Source organism: Sorghum bicolor, chromosome 9 (genome assembly GCF_000003195.3).
Source record: "Sorghum bicolor cultivar BTx623 chromosome 9, Sorghum_bicolor_NCBIv3, whole genome shotgun sequence".
NCBI classification, from domain to species: domain Eukaryota; kingdom Viridiplantae; phylum Streptophyta; class Magnoliopsida; order Poales; family Poaceae; genus Sorghum; species Sorghum bicolor.
This window is the reverse complement of record NC_012878.2, coordinates 42,366,802-42,384,947: the sequence shown is the minus strand read 5'-3', so window position 1 is coordinate 42,384,947 and position 18,146 is coordinate 42,366,802. Positions and strand designations below refer to the sequence as shown.

Below are 18,146 nucleotides of genomic sequence, written 5' to 3'. Positions count from 1 at the left end.
CCCCCCCCCTCCACCCCCGCTCGGCCCGGGAGGGAGAGGACCAAGGAGCGACGACTGTGGCGGAGCGGTCGGACGGGGCGGAGGAGTAGCGACGAGGGCGGTCGAGGAGGACGAGGACCCCAGCGCGGAGGCCAAGGGGGCATGAACTCCCTGCTGGAGCTCCTCCATGACGAGGTCATCACGGATCTGCAGGAAGGTCGGGAAAGGCCGCTGACGGTTGATCCACGTCCGGAGGTGAGCGTAGCGAGCGCTGAGCCCGCAGAGGACATTGAGGACCAGGATACGGTCCTCCACGGGCCAGCCAAGATCGTCGAGGGAGTGCGTCATGCCCTTCATCTGGCGGCGGAACTCGCTGACGGAGAGGTCGCCCTGGACGAACGTCCGGAAGCTCGCATCAAGACACAGAGCCCGAGCCTCTGCGTTGCCCAGAAACTAGCCCTCGAGTGCCAGCCGGGCCCCACAAGCGGTCAGAGTGTTGCGGACGAGGTCGTGGAGGTCCAGGGAGATCGTCCCCAGGATCCAAGAGAGGACGATGCAGTCGAGGCGCAGCCACGAGGCGGTCTGCGCCACGCCCACGGTGTCGAGGAGGACGTGGTCGTTGAGGGTGTAGCGGCGGAGGGTGAGGAGGACTAGGTCCCGCCACCGGGCGTAGGAAGGCGACTCCGGCTCAAGGACGACCGGAACCAGGAGCCGGATGTTCTGGACCCCTCCAGCCTGGTAGTGAAGCTGGGTCACGAGCGGGTCAGCCGAGCCATGGCCTCCCTAAGCAGAGCAGCCGCAGCCAGGAGCGAGCCACGCACGCCCACGGCCAGTGCAGGAGGCGCCCCTCCGGGCAGATCGAGCGCAGCCAGGGGCCTCCCGTCCAGCTCCAGTGCAGGAGGCGCCCCTGCGGGCAGAGCAGGCGCAGGTGGAGGGAGAACGGGCGCCGCCAGGGGCATCCCGAGGCCAACCGTGGCGGCAGCGGCGGCGGCCCAGGCGTAGGCGGCCGCGGCGGCCGTATCCCTGACGAGCGCGCCCGGGAGAACGCCTTCCTTGGCCCCCGCGGCGTCCGCAGCGCCGGCTCCTGGCGCGGCACCCACCGGTGCGCCCGCGGCAGGGGGAGGCGGCGGCGCTGGCGGGTCCTGGTCTGGGAGCGACCGTAATTTGCGCCCAAGTCGAAGTAGGGAGGGAGGGGAAGTGGTGGAAGTAAGAGGGAGGAGGAGTGGCAACGGCGGCGCCTAGAGGGGAGACAGCAGGGAAGAGAACCCTAGGCTGCTGATACCATGTTAGACAACTGTAATTCCTTGATTAGGCTAACCCTAGGAGGGTAGCAATAGTAGAGCATACATGGGCCTTATGGGCCTAGCCACATGGGCCAATACTCAAACCTATACTAACATTATGGTCGGTCAGACATACAGGTGGAGGCCTCGTGGCTGATTCCTAGGCTAAGTCCAGATGAGTCCTAGGTTGAGTCAAGGTTTGTTAGATTGGTTTGTTAGGAGTTTGGTTAGGAGTCCTTGATTTAAGGAGTCTTGTTAGCCATAGTATTGGCTGAGTCGTGTAATGCCTATAAAGGGCAAACTATATTCATGAATAAAGATTAGCCTGGGGTTGAGATTTGTAAGATATAATCTGTTGTTCCTCTTTTGCTTTTGCCCTGCGTTGGCAGGATCAAGTGGTCAGCTTCAAGCTGCCACTGTAGAAGTATGGCAATAGGCCATTTAGAGTAGTGGGCTGGTATAGGCAGGTACAAGAGTAGGTATTGGCTGATATAAGCCATGTAGAGTAGTTGTATGGAGTGGTGTAGTCACCATCCAAGTAGTGTACCAGCAGGTACATGTTTTGTGTATATATACTCTACCTATTGCAATGGAAAAGGGCAGTTCATTGCCACATATTCAGTGTTTCAGTTTCAGTTCAAGTCTGAAACTGAATGTCTGCTGTGTATGTGTGTGAAGTAGCTCAAGGCTCTTCTTCTACCTTGGAGCAGGGGAGTGGGAGAGGGGAGGAGAGCAGGTGCTGCTCACCTCGGTGCAGGGTTGCTGTGCCAACAAGATTTACATCTCCCTTGGGCGCCCAGCCCCTGCTGCCAGCTACCTGCCACGGCGCCTACACGCCGCCAAAACCCACGCACGCAAGCTCCCTTCTCTCCACCCTACTTCCTGCGCAGCAAAGCTCGACGCCGTAACAGTATTCTATTTTAGTTCGACTTACTCTAAAACCTTTGGACTAAAGGGTTTGACACCACAACTCCAGTTTCCTATTTACTCCTGCCTGGCTTTCATCAACTAGCACTACATCATCTGCAAAAAGCATACACCAAGGGATATTCCCTTGAATGTCCCTTGTCACTTCGTCCATTACCAAGGCAAAGAGATATGGGCTCAAGGCTGACCCTTGATGAAATCCTATTCTAATTAGGAAGTAATCTGTGTTACCATCATTTGTTCGGACACTAGTCACGGCATTATTGTACAAACCAGAGTGTTCCTGTCGCAAAAAATATATGAAGCATAAAATCATACAAATAAAGCAAAAGGCTCGCATAATTTTTAGTAAGAATCAAAACATCAAAACACTATTAAGCAAATGGAAATGCAGTTGCAATCCAGTAATTCAGAAAGACAGGCTGGCTCAAAAGAAAGGGCAAACCTCATTCAAGCGCAAATCATGACCAAATCGGAGTTGTGTTGTTGAAGTGAAGATATGTTCCATGCCATCCTCAACAGATTTATAGACAGAATCTGAATCATCAGAATTCAAAACTTCTGATGCAGGTATGTCAGGTGCAGTTGTTGGTATGATTACAGGTTGCAGATGTAGCATATAAGGGACTGACATTGATGTCAAATTATCATTGTTCCACAACAGGTTTTCTTTCCTAACTGTCCCCATCTTTGCTGCAGCTAGGTCTTCCCTGCCAACAAGAACATAAGCAGTTGCAGGCCAATCATCAGGTGGAGAGTCACGACATTTGTCCAGTGCCTGTAATATGAAACCATGTCTCAAGAAAAAATCAACTGCATGTAATATGAAACCATGTCTCAAGAAAAAATCAACTGCACCATATCAAAACATAGAATAGAGAGTTGTCTCACATGGCGAAGCACAAGAGATACACCAACTGGTAATAAATCCAATTGCTGATGACCAAACTTTTCAGCAACCATAGCCAGAACAGTAAGCTCCTCAGTGTTTCTGGCTGAACCACTGGCAACTTCACAATACACACCAGAAGAGAGATTTTTGCCTTTTCTTTCTGCTCCTAACAACAAACTATAAAATGACAACACCTTCCTACCCCAACTCACAGCAGAAACTTTCTGTTTGCGCATTAGAGTAGGAATGTCTTCCAGCTTTGCCGAGTCCAAACCATGACATAGGCAGTATTCAAACCAACGAAACAGGGACGGCGGAGTTGTTAAAGAATTTGAAGAGACTAGGGATGGGGATTCAATCAAGTTGAGCGGAAAGTCACGGCAATAATAATCAACATAACTATGTTCACCCAGAGATGAAGCAACAGTACATAACAATGAAGCGAGACGTCCTAGATCCCTGAAAAAGTAATCCAAAGGTTAAAACTGATTTGAAATATGGCCATATATCATAGTAAGATAACACTGATATAAACACAAAAGGCTCGAGCCATTCAAGACTGCTGTGAGTTTTGCACTGTAAACTGAAGTAAAACACAGACCGAGACTTACTCCCTCCATTCAAATTCAAAATTGAGGTAGTTTAAGTTTTTTCCTATGTCAACCTTCTTTAACTCTGACCAAGTTTATTGAACAGTATATTAACATCTACAATACCAAGTAAATGCACTGTCAAGACATAATTCATGGTGGAATCAATACAGCTAATTTTATTTTACAGATTTTGATGCATTTTTTCAATAAACTTAGTCAAAGACTTAAAGTTGATTTAGGAAAAACTAAAATGACCTAAAACTTGGAAAAAAGGGAATTCTATGTAATATTTGGTGCCCATAACATGAAGAAGAAATAGTGAAATCACTTTTGCAGGCGCCTTAAGTGCCTTTTGGCTGACAGACACATTGATTCATACTTTCTGTTTGATAGGCTAGAAAGGAATTATTATGCCGTTAGCTGCATTCTCCAATATCAAACTCAAGAGAAGCTGAGTTTCCCATGAGCCGTGAAGAAAACCGATAAAAACAAGTTTTCCATTACTACTTGATTATTTATATGTTGATGAATGATATAACAGCATGCAATGAGGATAACACTGGTTGATGTATCTACCATTATTTCCATGCATATAGAAAGTGCCAAGGCAGCTGCTTTGATGCATGAGGCCTTTGTTCCCAAAAACCATGGTTATGTTGGGATTATTTTAAGTAGGTATAGGTAATACTGTTCTGTCAAGACGAATGAATGCTACAGAGTATTAACGAGATAACTAGTGGCAACCGCAAAGAGGAACAAGTCAGCAGTCGGTTATTCAAATACGCAAAGCTAGTATGCTACACTCTCCTATGAATCGATGGTTAAAGATCTTTACCGATAATTGCATTAAACTATGACTTTCATGAATGCCATACCTAACTAAAGGACATGAACATATGTTTAACCAAATGTTTTACTTCTCAGTGAATATCTACACTATAAAACAAACTAACATCCAAAAAAATTGGAAAAAAAATAATATCAACAAGATACTTTAAACAAAAGAAAGAAACAGAACTTAACTCTTTCCGCAAGATGTTAAGCTTCAAGTTCTCATATAGGGCATGCAATGTCTCCAATGTTTCTCTCATGAACCGAATATTATATGGCACATCTAAACTATGCTCATCCTGGAGAAAGGGATTAAAGACAGTTTTGCATGTATTATATGACGCAGGCAAAAGTGAATTGGAAGAGGATAGGGCCCTTTTGCAGTATTGGGAATGGTATTTGCTGTTGATCAGGAAGTCCCAAGCTTTACTTGGCAAAGTGAGAGATTTAGTTGACAAAGTTTGTCCATACTTTGTACAAACTCTTTTTATTTCATGACTAAAATATTCCCATTCTGAATCCACCTGAGAGCTTGAATGTAGGTAGGCAGCATCACTATCACCCCAAAAAAGAGAAACAAACTGATTGTAAAAGCAACTCTGCAAACCCTCTGCCATTGCAGTTATGCAGTCACTAACCAAAGAAGAGGAAGGATTTTTGCGCAACGAACATCTGAGCATCTGGAAAGAAGTAAATGGACAAAATTGCAATAAGATCAACTGAAGGCTACATCAAAGCAACCTAAAATTAAAAATTACAGTGAGAAAAGGAGCACAGTTGAAAAGGACATTATAAAATTTAGTTTTTGTAGAGTTGAAGAAAATAGCTTGCGTGATTAATATTTTCAGAATAGATCACATAGGAAAGTTAAGATTATTCGTGACAGAATAATAGATAAGTCAATGAGCAATATGCAAAAAAATATAAAACCAAAGAAATAGCATTTGCATTTCAGTCTCTACAATGTACAGTGCAACAAAACCACACAAACTGTTGCCACACCAAGTCAAAAGACATATTACAGCAAGGTTTTCCTATTTGTTATTTAATTTGACAATAAACCATATGAAATAATCAAAAATGAACACAACAAACACAGAGCCAATGCAGAATAAAGGACCAAAACACAGCCCCAACATATCACACCCTTTGTAAACAGCATTAATTGTCAAAAAGAAAGGAACAAAGACAGTTATAAACCAATAATATGTGGAGTAAACCATGACACATAAGGACAAAGAACATGAACATCCTACCAGGCCATTACTGCATGTCACGTTTATACGGCCTTCAACAGCATCAGCTATGCTTGTGATCTTCAGATCAGAGTAAATATCTGAAATATCTGAATTTAGCTCATGATTTGAAAAGAAACCCTTTCCCAATTCATTAGGGAGAGTATATTTGCAGAGGCACTGCTTCCCAGACTGCATATATTAAAAAGAGCCAGTGATTACTAATTTACATCTTGCAAAAAGAAAGACGAAAAGTTGAACAGTACAACCAGAATTTGCTAGTGATGTCCTTTTTGGATAAAATCTACACTGAAATGTCAGGGAACTCAGAAGGTGCAACCCACAATGGTATCCCACAAGACTCAGTAATGATTAATTCTTCAAAATTCACTTCAGATTGGGACGGTAACCTCCAAAAGAACTACAATATCTAAAGGTACTGATATTTCAACTATAAAAAATGTTTGAATTCATAATGCAATAGAAATTAACTATATCAATTTCTGGTCAGATAAAGAATGAACAACTGGGGCCTTCCATGTGATAAATAGTAGTGCTGGGTCTTCAAGACCAAATTACAAAAACAGTGTGAACTTGACTTCATGATCATATCTACCTAACAAAATATATAAAGATGGCATAGTTTGAACAGCAGGGAACCTACATAGAGAAGTAGATCATTATCTGAACTCAGAACAAGGATGTCTGTAAAGGGAAGAACACCAACCCGTACTCTGCAGATAACATAGAAACATTAGCGGTAGTAGACTATGGATCCAAAACAATGTGCTTAGGCAATCACCTTGGACGAGTCACGACAACTGGCACAGCAGCAAATGCAGGAATGTTCCAGCTCATGTGAGGCTTAATATCACCCAAAGCTTCTTCACTAGTATCATCAACTTGAATCCTTACAGCAAGCAATATTTTTTGCTCATCCAGTAAAAAACTAATTATTGGCATCCCATCAATATCAGTTGCCAAGAAAACCTGATATGAATACTTGGAGTCAAGAACAAGTAATAACTGGAGTTAAATATTTTGCTACCATGACCAGTTTAAGGAACATGAAAGACGAAATAGAAAGAAAATAAAATCTTTAATAATATCCAATGTGTCCATTGCACCTTTAACATGCTAATGTGGAACCTGGATATAATGAAACTGTAAAGAAAAAATATTCTATGTTTTGATAAGCCAAAATCCTGTACAGGTCCCCAACCACTTATTTCCTTTCATTTTGCAGCAACAATTACATCGTGAAATCATATCCTAAATTGTGTCTGTCAAAATCCTTGCAAGAACCGATTGTTTTGAAGTGGTACAGCACCAAAAATTACCCAGGTGAAAAAGGCTGCAACTGAACATTCCTGCTATTACCTAATGAGTTAAAAAACAGTAGATTCTGGTAGATGATAAAAACGAGTTGTCAAAAAAAAGGACAAATGGCAGACTGAAAAAGAAGACAAGGAAGATGAAGAGAAGCATATCTACAGATAAAATATAACACGGATGGAGTTCCCTAATACACGATTAGAATGGAGCAACCTTACTAGCAGCAGACTCGGAGCATTCCCCTTGCCATATCTTGCGGAATGCACATTTATGTGAAGAAATATCGACAGGTAGCATTGTATTTTCATTCATTGCTTCCTGGTAACTAGCACCATCAATTTGCCAGACAGAATGCTGAAACTTCCCTGCATGCCACAACTAAATTTCTTAAACTAATAAAAAAAGGAAAACACAATACTAGAGAAATATGAAACAAAAAACCTTTATGATATGATGCTATTAGAGGTATCATGTCACTTGTCCAGATAGTTTCTTCATCAAAATCTCTCATCATAGTTAGTTTGTCCTTTTCTTCAACATATGTTGCCTGTAAATAGTTATTGGTTATGAAATAAAAATGGAACCAGGCAGGCAGTCTCTGCTAAAATATTAAAACCACATGGCACAACCAGTAACATAAATTACATAAAATAATAACGTCGCTGCATTAAAATCAGTACATTGCCCAAGTGTACATGACAAAGATGATACTGTAAATTATATACCTGAGGCTCTTCAAGTGGATGTTTCAAGATGAGGTGTGATGAGACAATGGCTCCATTATCTTTGCTGTCTGTCTCCAATGTGTTTGCTTGGAACGGAACATTGTAGGTCAATCCATATTCCTTGCTAGGACGATTTAAATCCCTTGCATTTAGCAGTGAACTTGAGGATGACACCATATGACCTCCATCAGTTGATTTCTGAAGTAGAAGACCAAAGGGGAGTGGCCATATTGATGAAACAGCATAAGGTAGGGGAATACTAACAATTTCACCTGCAACATATGCATACATCACAAGCCTCAGAAAATTGAAGACATTAAATTTCAATATTACTCAGCGTCATAATAGGCCAACAGGGTAAACTAACCAGTTACATTGTATAGAGATAAAGTATCAACTTGCAGGACACATAGAAGAGCATCGCTGATTGCATTCATCCTACACCAGCAAGCCTACAGTTTAAGTTTTACATCACCAAATGAGAACTACCATTAAGTAAATCAGAAATATGATGAGTAAAATGAAAAAATGGACGGTACGGCTAGCAAAAAGGAGGTTAAATTCTCCCAATTTGAACTAGAATATTTTCTGTCACACAATATCTACATCAATTCTTGTATATTTCAGGAAAGATGTAAACTAGATATTAGTAAAGGCATCTGTTTTTTGTATTCAGTCATAAGTCATTTAGAACAGGATTTAGTCAAACCATAAAAACTACAAACATCAATAACTTTTAAATTATTTAGCTTGAAACATGTAATTTATATGTGTAGAATTGTATTAAAAAAATACTGCAATAAAACATAGTCTAGAAGAATATTAGTTGCCAGATATGCATCAAACACCATGCAAAGTCAACTGTGACGTTTGAAACAATGAAACCAGCTTGGATACGCAGAAGAAAGGTTAAATATATAGATATACAAGAAATACAAGAGAAGGTGAAGTGAGAGAAAAATTCAGGTGAAACCATGGCATAAAAGCAACCATACCATCTTGACTGTATTAGGTGATACATATCTTTTGTGAACTCGAGAACCATTGCTCCATATTATCCTAGAAGGAAGAGAAAACAGAAACAGATGATATTAATGGTCAAGAATTCAACAAATGCAAAAAAATAAAATGCAAGAATCAACTAAAGTGCAAAAATAAAGGAAATATAGCACAAAATTTGGTATCAATAACTAATATTGAACTCAATTCAGTTATACTAGTATTTTTTGTGGGCCTTCATCCAATTCTTTGGTAATGTAAGCAAAATCCGTTTGGCATGAGAAAGTGAACTGATGCCCTCACCCCCACCCCCCAACCCAACAAAAAAAAAAGAGGTGGCAGTCTCTAAATACAAAAGGATCATGCCACGCTTTCTGACACGGCATCAACAGCACACATCTAGCCAATCGCACTATTTTGTCATACAATTCCAGGATCCAAATTTAAGGGCTACACCTTATATGAGTGGTGCCCACACCTGTGAACTCTTTAAGCGCTACTGTTGGGCTGTTGGCATTTGGCTTCGAGTTAGAGATACTAGTTAAAAACTGCCGTAGGATAAAAAGTGGCTGGATATTATTCTTGCACAGCAAGACTAAATAACCAATTCCATATACCATGACTCCGTCATAGAGTAAATAGACAAAATTGAGCAAAATAGAAATTATAGAGGTGACCATTCAAGCATTGCAAAAGAGCAAACACGCGATTGACACTGTAAATCACCGTAACAGCCACCTTACAAGGTATGCGGGCAAAAGAGTCAGATGCGAACTAGCTAGTGACTGAAGTTGAGCAGGGAAATTCAAAACTCAATGTTTAACAATACTACTGCAGTAACATTTTAGCTCTTGCTACTTCGGAGTTCTCATTTCCGCTGCAATGCTTCATCGAGAGATATTGAGAGAGAGAGAAAGGGGGAGAGGCGCACTGATTGCCACGGATGAAGAGCTCGTGGTCGCCGTCTGCGCCGGAGGAGGAGGCCTCATTGCTGGTGTCGGGGCTGGGGGAAACGGCGAGGGCGGGGTCAAAGAGGAAGTAGTCGTAATCCTGCGGCGGCGGCGCCCCGGGGGCGCCCTCGCCGTCGGCCTCCTCGACTGCGAGCCCGTGAGGACGGAACTCTCGCAGCACCGTTAGCCGCCGCGAACCGATCGCCGAAGCCATGTTACCGCTGCCGGCTGCCGGCGGCCGCGGCGTGAGGGAGGAGGGTAGTCGGCGCCAGGGAGCAGGCTGAGCGCGGTGTGGGCAAAGGGAGGGCGGAGTGAGGCGAAAGCTGGCGTGTTTTGGTGCTTCGAAACAGTTTGCCGCGACGGAAAGAAACCCTAGCGTCGTCGGAGAGAAAAATTTGCGCGCCGCACGGGTTTTAGGTCGGGGTAGGCTTCCTTTTTAACGGGCTTTTGTGCTTCAATGACTTGGGCTAAGCTATTTTAAGTTTTGAAAAAATTCAAGTTACCTCTCTCAACTTTTGAGAATGTTTAATTTTTCTCCTCAACTTTAAAATTAGGTCAAACACCTCCTTAATTTTTAAAACCATTTATCTTATTTTCTTGAACTGGTTATAAACAGTTTTAAAAGTGGTTTTTTTTTCTTTTTCTGCTTTATTTCTTTTGGTTGGTATCTTTAAAAATCATAATAAATCACAAAAAAATCATAAAATAAAAAAAAATTAGGACTCTACATGAGTAGATATACACAGTGAACATATAATATAGTATGTTTTAGTATACAATTTTTATTATAGCTTTATTGTAGTTTTAGATCTATGTGTTTTCTATAATTAAATGTAATAATTCATAGTTGTAGTTTTTATGGTTCAATTATGGTGAAATTTTTATGGTGGGCTAATTATTGTATGCTTAAACTGTAGTAAAAAATTATACTCATTGAATCATGTATAACTTAGTTATAGATTTTATTTAAGTTTATGCTTGTTAAATATAGAATAAAGTGTACCAAATAATGATTAACTTCATGTGTTAAATGCACACATTTACATAATCTTGTCGTAGTTATGTCTGCAAGGCTTATAATGTCTTGCTTGAGGTGTCGATCATTCGGATCACACAGTTGTCTAGATCCAAGTTTACTTTTACACCTTTTGAACTATATCCAAAAATACTAGCAGCCCAAATGGTCATGTTGTTCATCAAGCATCAAAATCCAAACTAAATGAGCCAATTGTCTATTTTTCTTACATTGATCATCACCTTCATCAACTTGTAACCCATGAACCATTTCTCTAAGACTTGCCATTTCCTCACACGGTTAAGTGCCAACCATGAGGATTAGGCTCTTATATCATTTGAAAAAGATCTAGTAAGGGCCTAGATGGGCGGGTGAATAGGCTTTATTTGCCTAAATCTCACAAACTCGATCACACTATCAGATCGTAGAGCCTCTGTGTATCCTTGCAAGCTTCTGTGTCATGGAGCCTTTATGTGTTTGAGTACAAATCGAAACACAACGAAATATAATAAATGAAACTTAGATCAGTCGTGATACCAGCCTTCTTGAGAAGTGTGATGACCTTCTTAAAGTAGTGGTTGCACTTAGAACTTTGTGAAAAGAGTAGATCGAATGCAAAGCCTAGAAATCAATTCAAACACATATAATGTGCAATATCAAACACAATACACAACACACAAGGATTTATCTCATGGTTCAACTCGCCATAAAGACTTACCTAGATCCATGTTGAGAAATCCACCAAGGCTATGGAGTCTCTTTCAACCTATTCCTCTTCTGCAATCCACACCACGATAGTAGGTTAGAGGTTGTTGACGATAGATAACTCTTAATTTTAATCGTCAACTTAACTTAGAAAAGTGCAATAAAGGAAACATGAACATAGAACTAGGGGTTTAACTGACAAATTTCACGAGTTTTGGTGAATCTGTGTTTTGTAGGGATTAAACAGGAAAATACCCAAAGAGGACCCCCATGTCAGGTTTGCAAAGAGATATCAAGGCTACGTATACAAAAGAAGAACCTAGAAGGCTCAGAAAGGTAGACCCCTTAAAGGTGGGGCCCACCTAGTAGCCTCTCCTTCAATGTCATTGCTAAACCGCCTTTGAGGATTATCTTCTTCGTTGTTCAAGGTTGGTGAAAGGTCCTTGTTTGGTTTTGGTATTTAAGTGACAACTTAGGTGGACTAATAGTGTTTATGTGAGATACACAGGAGATTAGTCCACAGGTGAAGATGTGATGATGGAGGTGCTCATTGCATATGAGACATAACATGGAGTCATGTGACCAAGGTGGAGAAGATCAAGATGAAGCTTGGCTTGATGGACCGGTTGCAAGAGTGAAGGGCAAGTCGGTGGCTTTGAAGGGAGGGACCGCGTGTGACGGTGAAGCTTGAGCAAAACTTGGCACCGATGGACCGAGGCAACGGTGAAGAGCAAGTGAGGTCAAGATCGATGAACCAATACGGTCACATGATGATATGAAGTGGATCATATCATTTGGTGATTGGTTGGTGCATGTGTTGCATCAACATTGGAAGAGATGGAATGGAATGCGCAAGGCAAAGGTATAACCTAGGGCATTTCCATTTCACCGGTCATAGGTGTGTAGAGAAGTTTATGACCGGATTTAGGATAGATGGCCGTACTATCAAGAGGGGCAAACTTGTTTGCATATCGGTCATCTAGTGCCACTTGAGCGATCTAACTTTGCATACGTGTTAGGATCGAGTGGCGTGGAAAGTTTGAGAGGCTAACTCCTTTGAGAAAATGTTTGTAAAAAGCTAACACACTTGCACATGGTGGTGTACACTTGTTGGTGTTGGCACATTTGCAAAGGAGGTGGAGTTCCTATGGTAGAGAGGGGTTTGGGTTCCTCTCTCCCTCCCGCTTTTGAGAAAATTAAGTGCATATTTTCTATTGCGCCGGTGGGAAATTTTGGAGAAGTCACCGGACGCTGGTGTTGGTAGCACCGGACGCTGGACCAGAGAGTCCGGTGCACTGTCAGCCGCTGGCGTAGGCGTAGAGTGAGCACCGGACACTAGCACCGGACGCTGATAGGACACTGTTCACGCGTCCGGTGGTACGTGACTTCAGTGAGTGTTTCTAACTGGAGAGCACTGGACGCTCAGGGTGCGTCCGGTAACCATACGAGTTTGTGGAGCTCTCTGTGCATGGGTCTGGTGTGCACCGGACGCGTCCGGTGTGACGCAGTAGAGCGTCTGGTGGTGCTGTGCAGGCGTGCGTGCGCAGTAGCCGTTAGCGGCAATGGTCGAGTTCAAACGACTAGTGACACGTGGCTGACGCCTGAGCACTGGACGCTGGGGGTTGAGCGTCCGGTGGCTCCCTGTGAGCGTCTGGTGCCCTCGTGTTTTGCCCAGTAAAGGGGCAACAGCTAGTTTAGCCCTTGGGGCTATAAATAGAAGTGGTGGCCGACCTTGGCTGGTGCTGAGCACCCTTAGGACTTAGTGTCCATGCTTGGGGAGTGCTAGTGAAGCCTCTAACTCACATATGCTTGATAGTGATAATCCGATTGTGTGAGTGAGTGATTCTAGTGCGTTGCATTGAGAGATTGCATCGAGTGGCACTAGGTGTTCATGTTGCAAGCTGGTGGTGCTTGTTACTCTTGGAGGTTGCCACCTCCTAGACGGCTTGGTGCTTTGTGACTCCGTCGAAGCACGCAAGGAGATTGTGCGGTGCTCCGGAGAAGAGATTGTGAGGGGTACGGTGCTCACCCCGCGGGGATCACGAAGAGCAACTCTAGTTGAGCGAGATGTGAAGAGCGACAAGTGGTCCGGCCGGGTCAAGTGCTAGAGCTTGTGGTAAGCCTCCACGTGCGAGAGTGTGACTTGCGGGCAAGAGGATCGGCGGCAACCTTGGAGCTTGTCTCAACGGGGACGTAGCTTGGTGGCAACCAAGTGAACCTCGAGAGAAAATCATCGTGTCAACATTTGTTCTTCCCGTTGGTTTGCAAGTCCCTAACACAAGCTTGTTCTTACATTCATATATCTGTGCTTGTGTAGTTGCTCTTGTAATTAGTTAGCTTGTGTAGCTTTCTAGTTACCTTCTTGCTTGTGTAGCTAGAAGTAGTTCCCTTGCGTGACTAATTTGGTTTGTGTAACCTTGTTAGTCACATTTCTTAGTTTGTGTAGCTAAGTAAGTTGCGCTCTCTAATTTGGCATTAGTTTCCTTGTTATTGAGCTTGCTAGTGAGCTTAGGCTTTGTGCGCTTTGCCTCACTAGTTTGTGTAGGAGCTCCCCCGGTTTGCAAAGTACTAGTTGCATAGATTTGTGTGACCTTGCTTCTAGATTTTGTTAGGTGAGCTCTTGCTAAGGTAGCACCTTGCTTGCTTGTTTAGGATCTTTTCAAGGTGCTAGAGAACTTAGATAGAGGGATGTAGTCTTGGGTAGACCGATAGTTTTAATTCCGCATTTGTTTCGGTTAGCCGGCGCGATAATTTTTAGAAAGGACTATTCACCCCCCTCTAGTCCACCATCTCGACCCTTCAGTTGGTTTAATCTGAGGGCTCTAGTGGATCCTACCCTCCTATATAAATAGCTAGACCTAGGGGCCACGTAGATCCTCAGTTCATAACTCATATTTTCCAGTTGGGATCCAAAGAGAGTGAAAGTCCTAGTTTGGTTTTGGATAATTGATGAAACCCTAGTACTGATCTCTATACTAAGTTTGTGTAGACTCAATGAGGTTGGTACATGCCGAGTGCATGATGGAGCAAGTAATGATCATGGTGATGATGGTGATGACCACAAGATGATCAAGTTCTCAACTTGGAAAAGAAGAAAGAGAAAAATAAAACCCTATGGAGATCAAGGCAAAGGTATTGCTTAGGGTTTTGGTTTTGGTGATCAAGACACCATAAAGGGTGTGGTCATATTTAGGATAGATAGTCGTACTATAAAGAGAGGAATTCTTTGGCTAAGCGGTTATCAAGTGCAATTAGGTGTCATTGTTCAGGTGCATGCATTTAGAACCTAGTGACCTAACTTAACTCCTTCAAAGAAAATGTTTATAAAAATGCTAACACACTTGCACATGTTGGTACACATATAATGGTGTTGGCATACTTTAAGAAGGAGGTGGAGGTTGAAGGGTAGAGAGGGGTTTGGGTTCCTCTCTTCCTCCCGCCGAGCTTGTGAGGCAGGATTCGGCGCTTTTGAGAAAATGAAACGTATATTTTCTATTATGTTGGTGGAATGTTTGGAGAAGTCACAGGAGTGTTTTTCACTGGAAAAATACTAACTAGACGCTGGCCTTGGAGGCACTGGATGCTGCTCCTACGTGTCCGGTGTGCTCTCGTTTCTAGCAGAGGTGAAGGGAGCATCGGATGCTCAGCATCGGACGGTGGCCACACACTGTTGACGCGTCTGGTGTTTTGCCTGACTTCAACGGGTGCTTCTGACTGAGAGCACCGGACGCTGAGGGGAGCGTCCGGTGGTGTGAGTTCGGTGTCCCTACGCATTTGCAACGCTCTCTGAGTAAGGGATCGGACGCTGAGGGTGCGTTCGGTGGTGTGAGTCTGGTGACCCCATGCTTTTGACAACCTCTCTGCGTACGTGTCCGCTATGTTCTGGACGCGTCTGGTGCCTACTTGACCATGTCCAATAGTTTGAATATGACCGTTAGAGATCAACGCGTGAAATTCAAAGAGCTGACACATGGCTAAGATCTAGAGCACCAAACGCTGGGGTCAAGCGTCCAGTGGTCACCTGTTGTGCGTCCGGTGGCCCCGATCTTTGCCCAGTGAAAGAGCGAATGGCTCTTTCTGTTTGAGGGGCTTATAAATAGTTGTTGGCCGGCTTGAGGCTCACTCTCTTGGCATTCTAGCATACTTGACATCCTTGTGAGCCTAAGCAAACACCTCCCACTCATCTCCTTCATAGATTAACCATCTTTGTGAGATTGGGAGTGATTCCAAATGCGTTTGCTTGAATGATTGCATCTAGTGGCACTTGGGGATCGATTTGGCTACGGTTTTCTTGTTGTTCTTGGTGGTTGCCGCCACCTAGATGGCTTGGAGCAGCGGAGGAGCATTGGCTTGAGTTGGTGATTGGTCGTGGCCATCTCTCGGTGATTGTGAGGGGTTCTACCTTCCCCGACGGAGAGCCGAAAGGTAACTCTAGTGAATTGCCCGTGTCATTGAGTTACCTCACTTGTGGGTAGATTCTTACAGTGTCCTAGTGAGGATGAGGTTTGTGCTACACCTCTTAGCCGCTGAACCACCAAGTGTTGGTCGACACAACGAGGACGTAGCGTGCCGGCAAGCATGTGAACCTCGGGAGAAAATGGTGTGTCTCCATTTTGATTGTTCATCGGATTTCTCCTGATGATTGGACTTCACATTATTGTGATTGGTTCATCCCCTCTACGCGGCGGTATAAAGATCAAACCCTCTCTCTTACATTTCCGCAAACTAGAGTAGCTTACTTATATAAAAACTTTAGGTAGCTCTCTAGTGTAAATAGAGACATAGCTCTTGTGTGCCTAGTGTTCATATTAACTAGAATTGTTGGATAGATGGTTTGCAAACACCCTATTAGAGCTAGAGCAAAAAGCTTCGCTTTCTTATTTATTAACCTCTTACTCTAGTGAGTTTGTAGAATTTTAAATAGGCTATTTGTTGACACTTGCTAACACCACTTGAATACTAGGTTGTCATCCCTAGCATGGCACTAGAGTGTACTATGGTATTTATACGCACATAGATAAATCCGCAAGCGCATGGATACCGTTGTAGCTTTTACCCGGTTAAAGGTTTTATCGTATCCACAAGGAAACGGGAGAACCAACTACGCTCTAACTTAACCTAGATAGATAGGTAGGTGTAAATAGGAAAGATGGTAGAATTGAATAAGAACAATATTAAAGGTAAGATAACAATGGGTGATAATATGGGAATAGAGAGTAGAGCAATCTAATATATGAGTGATGGTAGGAGAATAGAGAGGATAACTATGGTTTCTCTACTTCAAAGGGGTTTGTCTATGTCTGGGACGAACCATGTGATAAGAATACACCACAAAGGATGCTTATCCATAGGCCGATAAACCCTACCAATCCTACTAACGGGAGGTGGACTACAGGGGACCAACATAACTGTCACCTACGCGGCCTACCACACGATCCGGCTAGACAGGGGATATCCACAAGTAATCTAGGTCTAAGCACCACGCTTACACCTATACCACAACTCTAACCTATAGGGTCCTATAGATTAAAAGTACTCAAAAGAGTTGTGAACCAGAACATACATGATTAGTAATTGCATAATGAATTAGAAGTAGATTACCAGAGTCATCCCATGAACAAGCTTGATTAGAGCTTGATCATGGCGAAGTACAACCGGAGGAAGAACCGACAGGCCGGCCTCTCCTCCAATCCTCCCTCGCTCTCCATCTCGCTACTATCTAGATCTACTCTAGTTTAGAGATGAGAGGAGAGCTCTCATCTCCAAACCCTAGCTTTTGCTCTGTCTATGAATAATGAATAGGGATCAAGGGGTGCCTCCTCTAGAGGCCAGGGGGTCTGCTTATATAGTCCCCTCAAGTGAATCTGGGCCGTCGGATCAAACCGACATTGATTGAACGATTATTCTTGATCCTTTAGGTCGGTGGAGCATAATCCGCGAGGTTGAACGTGATTGGCCACTGTAGCAGGGCGGGCGCCCAAGGGGGGAGGGCGGGCGCCCTGCCCCCGAGCCCGCTCGGCTTCCCGTTCGTTCCTGTGGCTTCTGGAGTCTTCTAGATGATAGAAAATTGCGCGGCACGTTAATATCTCTATGTAAACCCGACGTGTGGGCCTTTCCTCCATATTTCCTGATAACACCCTGCAGAAATAGATAAACACCAAAACTCATGGAATTCTCTCAGATAAAACCCTAAGTCCGGGTGTCGGTTGCATTTGGATCCTTTTCTTTGTTTATTTGATAATTAAATTTGGTACTTAAGGACTGTCAACAGTTGTCATCCCTAACATGATGTAGAAGTTGAAAGATCCTAATATAGCTAGAGGGGGGGTGAATAGCCTATTTAAAAAAATCTACAAACTCACTAGAGCAAGAGGTTAGTAAATAACACAGCGAAGCTTTTTGCTCTAGCTCTAATAGGGTATTTGCAAGCCACCTATCCAACAATTCTAGTTGATATAATCTCTAGGCACACAAGAGCTATGCCACTTCTTACACTAAAGAGCTACCTAAAGTTTCTATACAAGTAAGTAAGCTACTCTAGTTTGAGGGAATGTAAGAAGGAGGGTTTGATGTTTATACCAACGCGTTGAGGGGATGAACCAATCACAATAATATGAAGTCCAATCACCGGAAGAAATCTAATGAACAATCACAAAGGAGACACACAATTTTCTCCT

The 18,146-nt window shown here is 43.3% G+C and overlaps 1 protein-coding gene across 3 annotated transcripts in view; it reads right to left on the bottom strand.

Moving 5' to 3' along the window:
• The window catches only part of LOC8061339 (anaphase-promoting complex subunit 1), a 61,356-nt gene extending 51,207 nt beyond the window's left edge, over positions 1 to 10,149 (bottom strand). For 2 of the 3 annotated variants that reach the window (XM_021447941.1, XM_021447942.1), the window contains exons 1-12: positions 9,731 to 10,149; positions 8,796 to 8,859; positions 8,168 to 8,252; positions 7,801 to 8,072; positions 7,517 to 7,622; positions 7,289 to 7,440; positions 6,543 to 6,730; positions 6,405 to 6,474; positions 5,762 to 5,932; positions 4,698 to 5,185; positions 3,081 to 3,540; positions 2,635 to 2,967 (exon numbers count right to left, since the gene is read on the bottom strand). In XM_021447941.1, coding sequence (XP_021303616.1) covers positions 2,635 to 2,967; positions 3,081 to 3,540; positions 4,698 to 5,185; positions 5,762 to 5,932; positions 6,405 to 6,474; positions 6,543 to 6,730; positions 7,289 to 7,440; positions 7,517 to 7,622; positions 7,801 to 8,072; positions 8,168 to 8,252; positions 8,796 to 8,859; positions 9,731 to 9,963 — 2,622 coding nt within the window. In that variant the 5' untranslated portion in view covers positions 9,964 to 10,149. Of the gene's footprint in view, positions 1 to 2,634; positions 2,968 to 3,080; positions 3,541 to 4,697; positions 5,186 to 5,761; positions 5,933 to 6,404; positions 6,475 to 6,542; positions 6,731 to 7,288; positions 7,441 to 7,516; positions 7,623 to 7,800; positions 8,073 to 8,167; positions 8,253 to 8,795; positions 8,860 to 9,730 lie in introns of those variants that run through there. The other variant, XM_002439575.2, reaches the window with a different exon arrangement.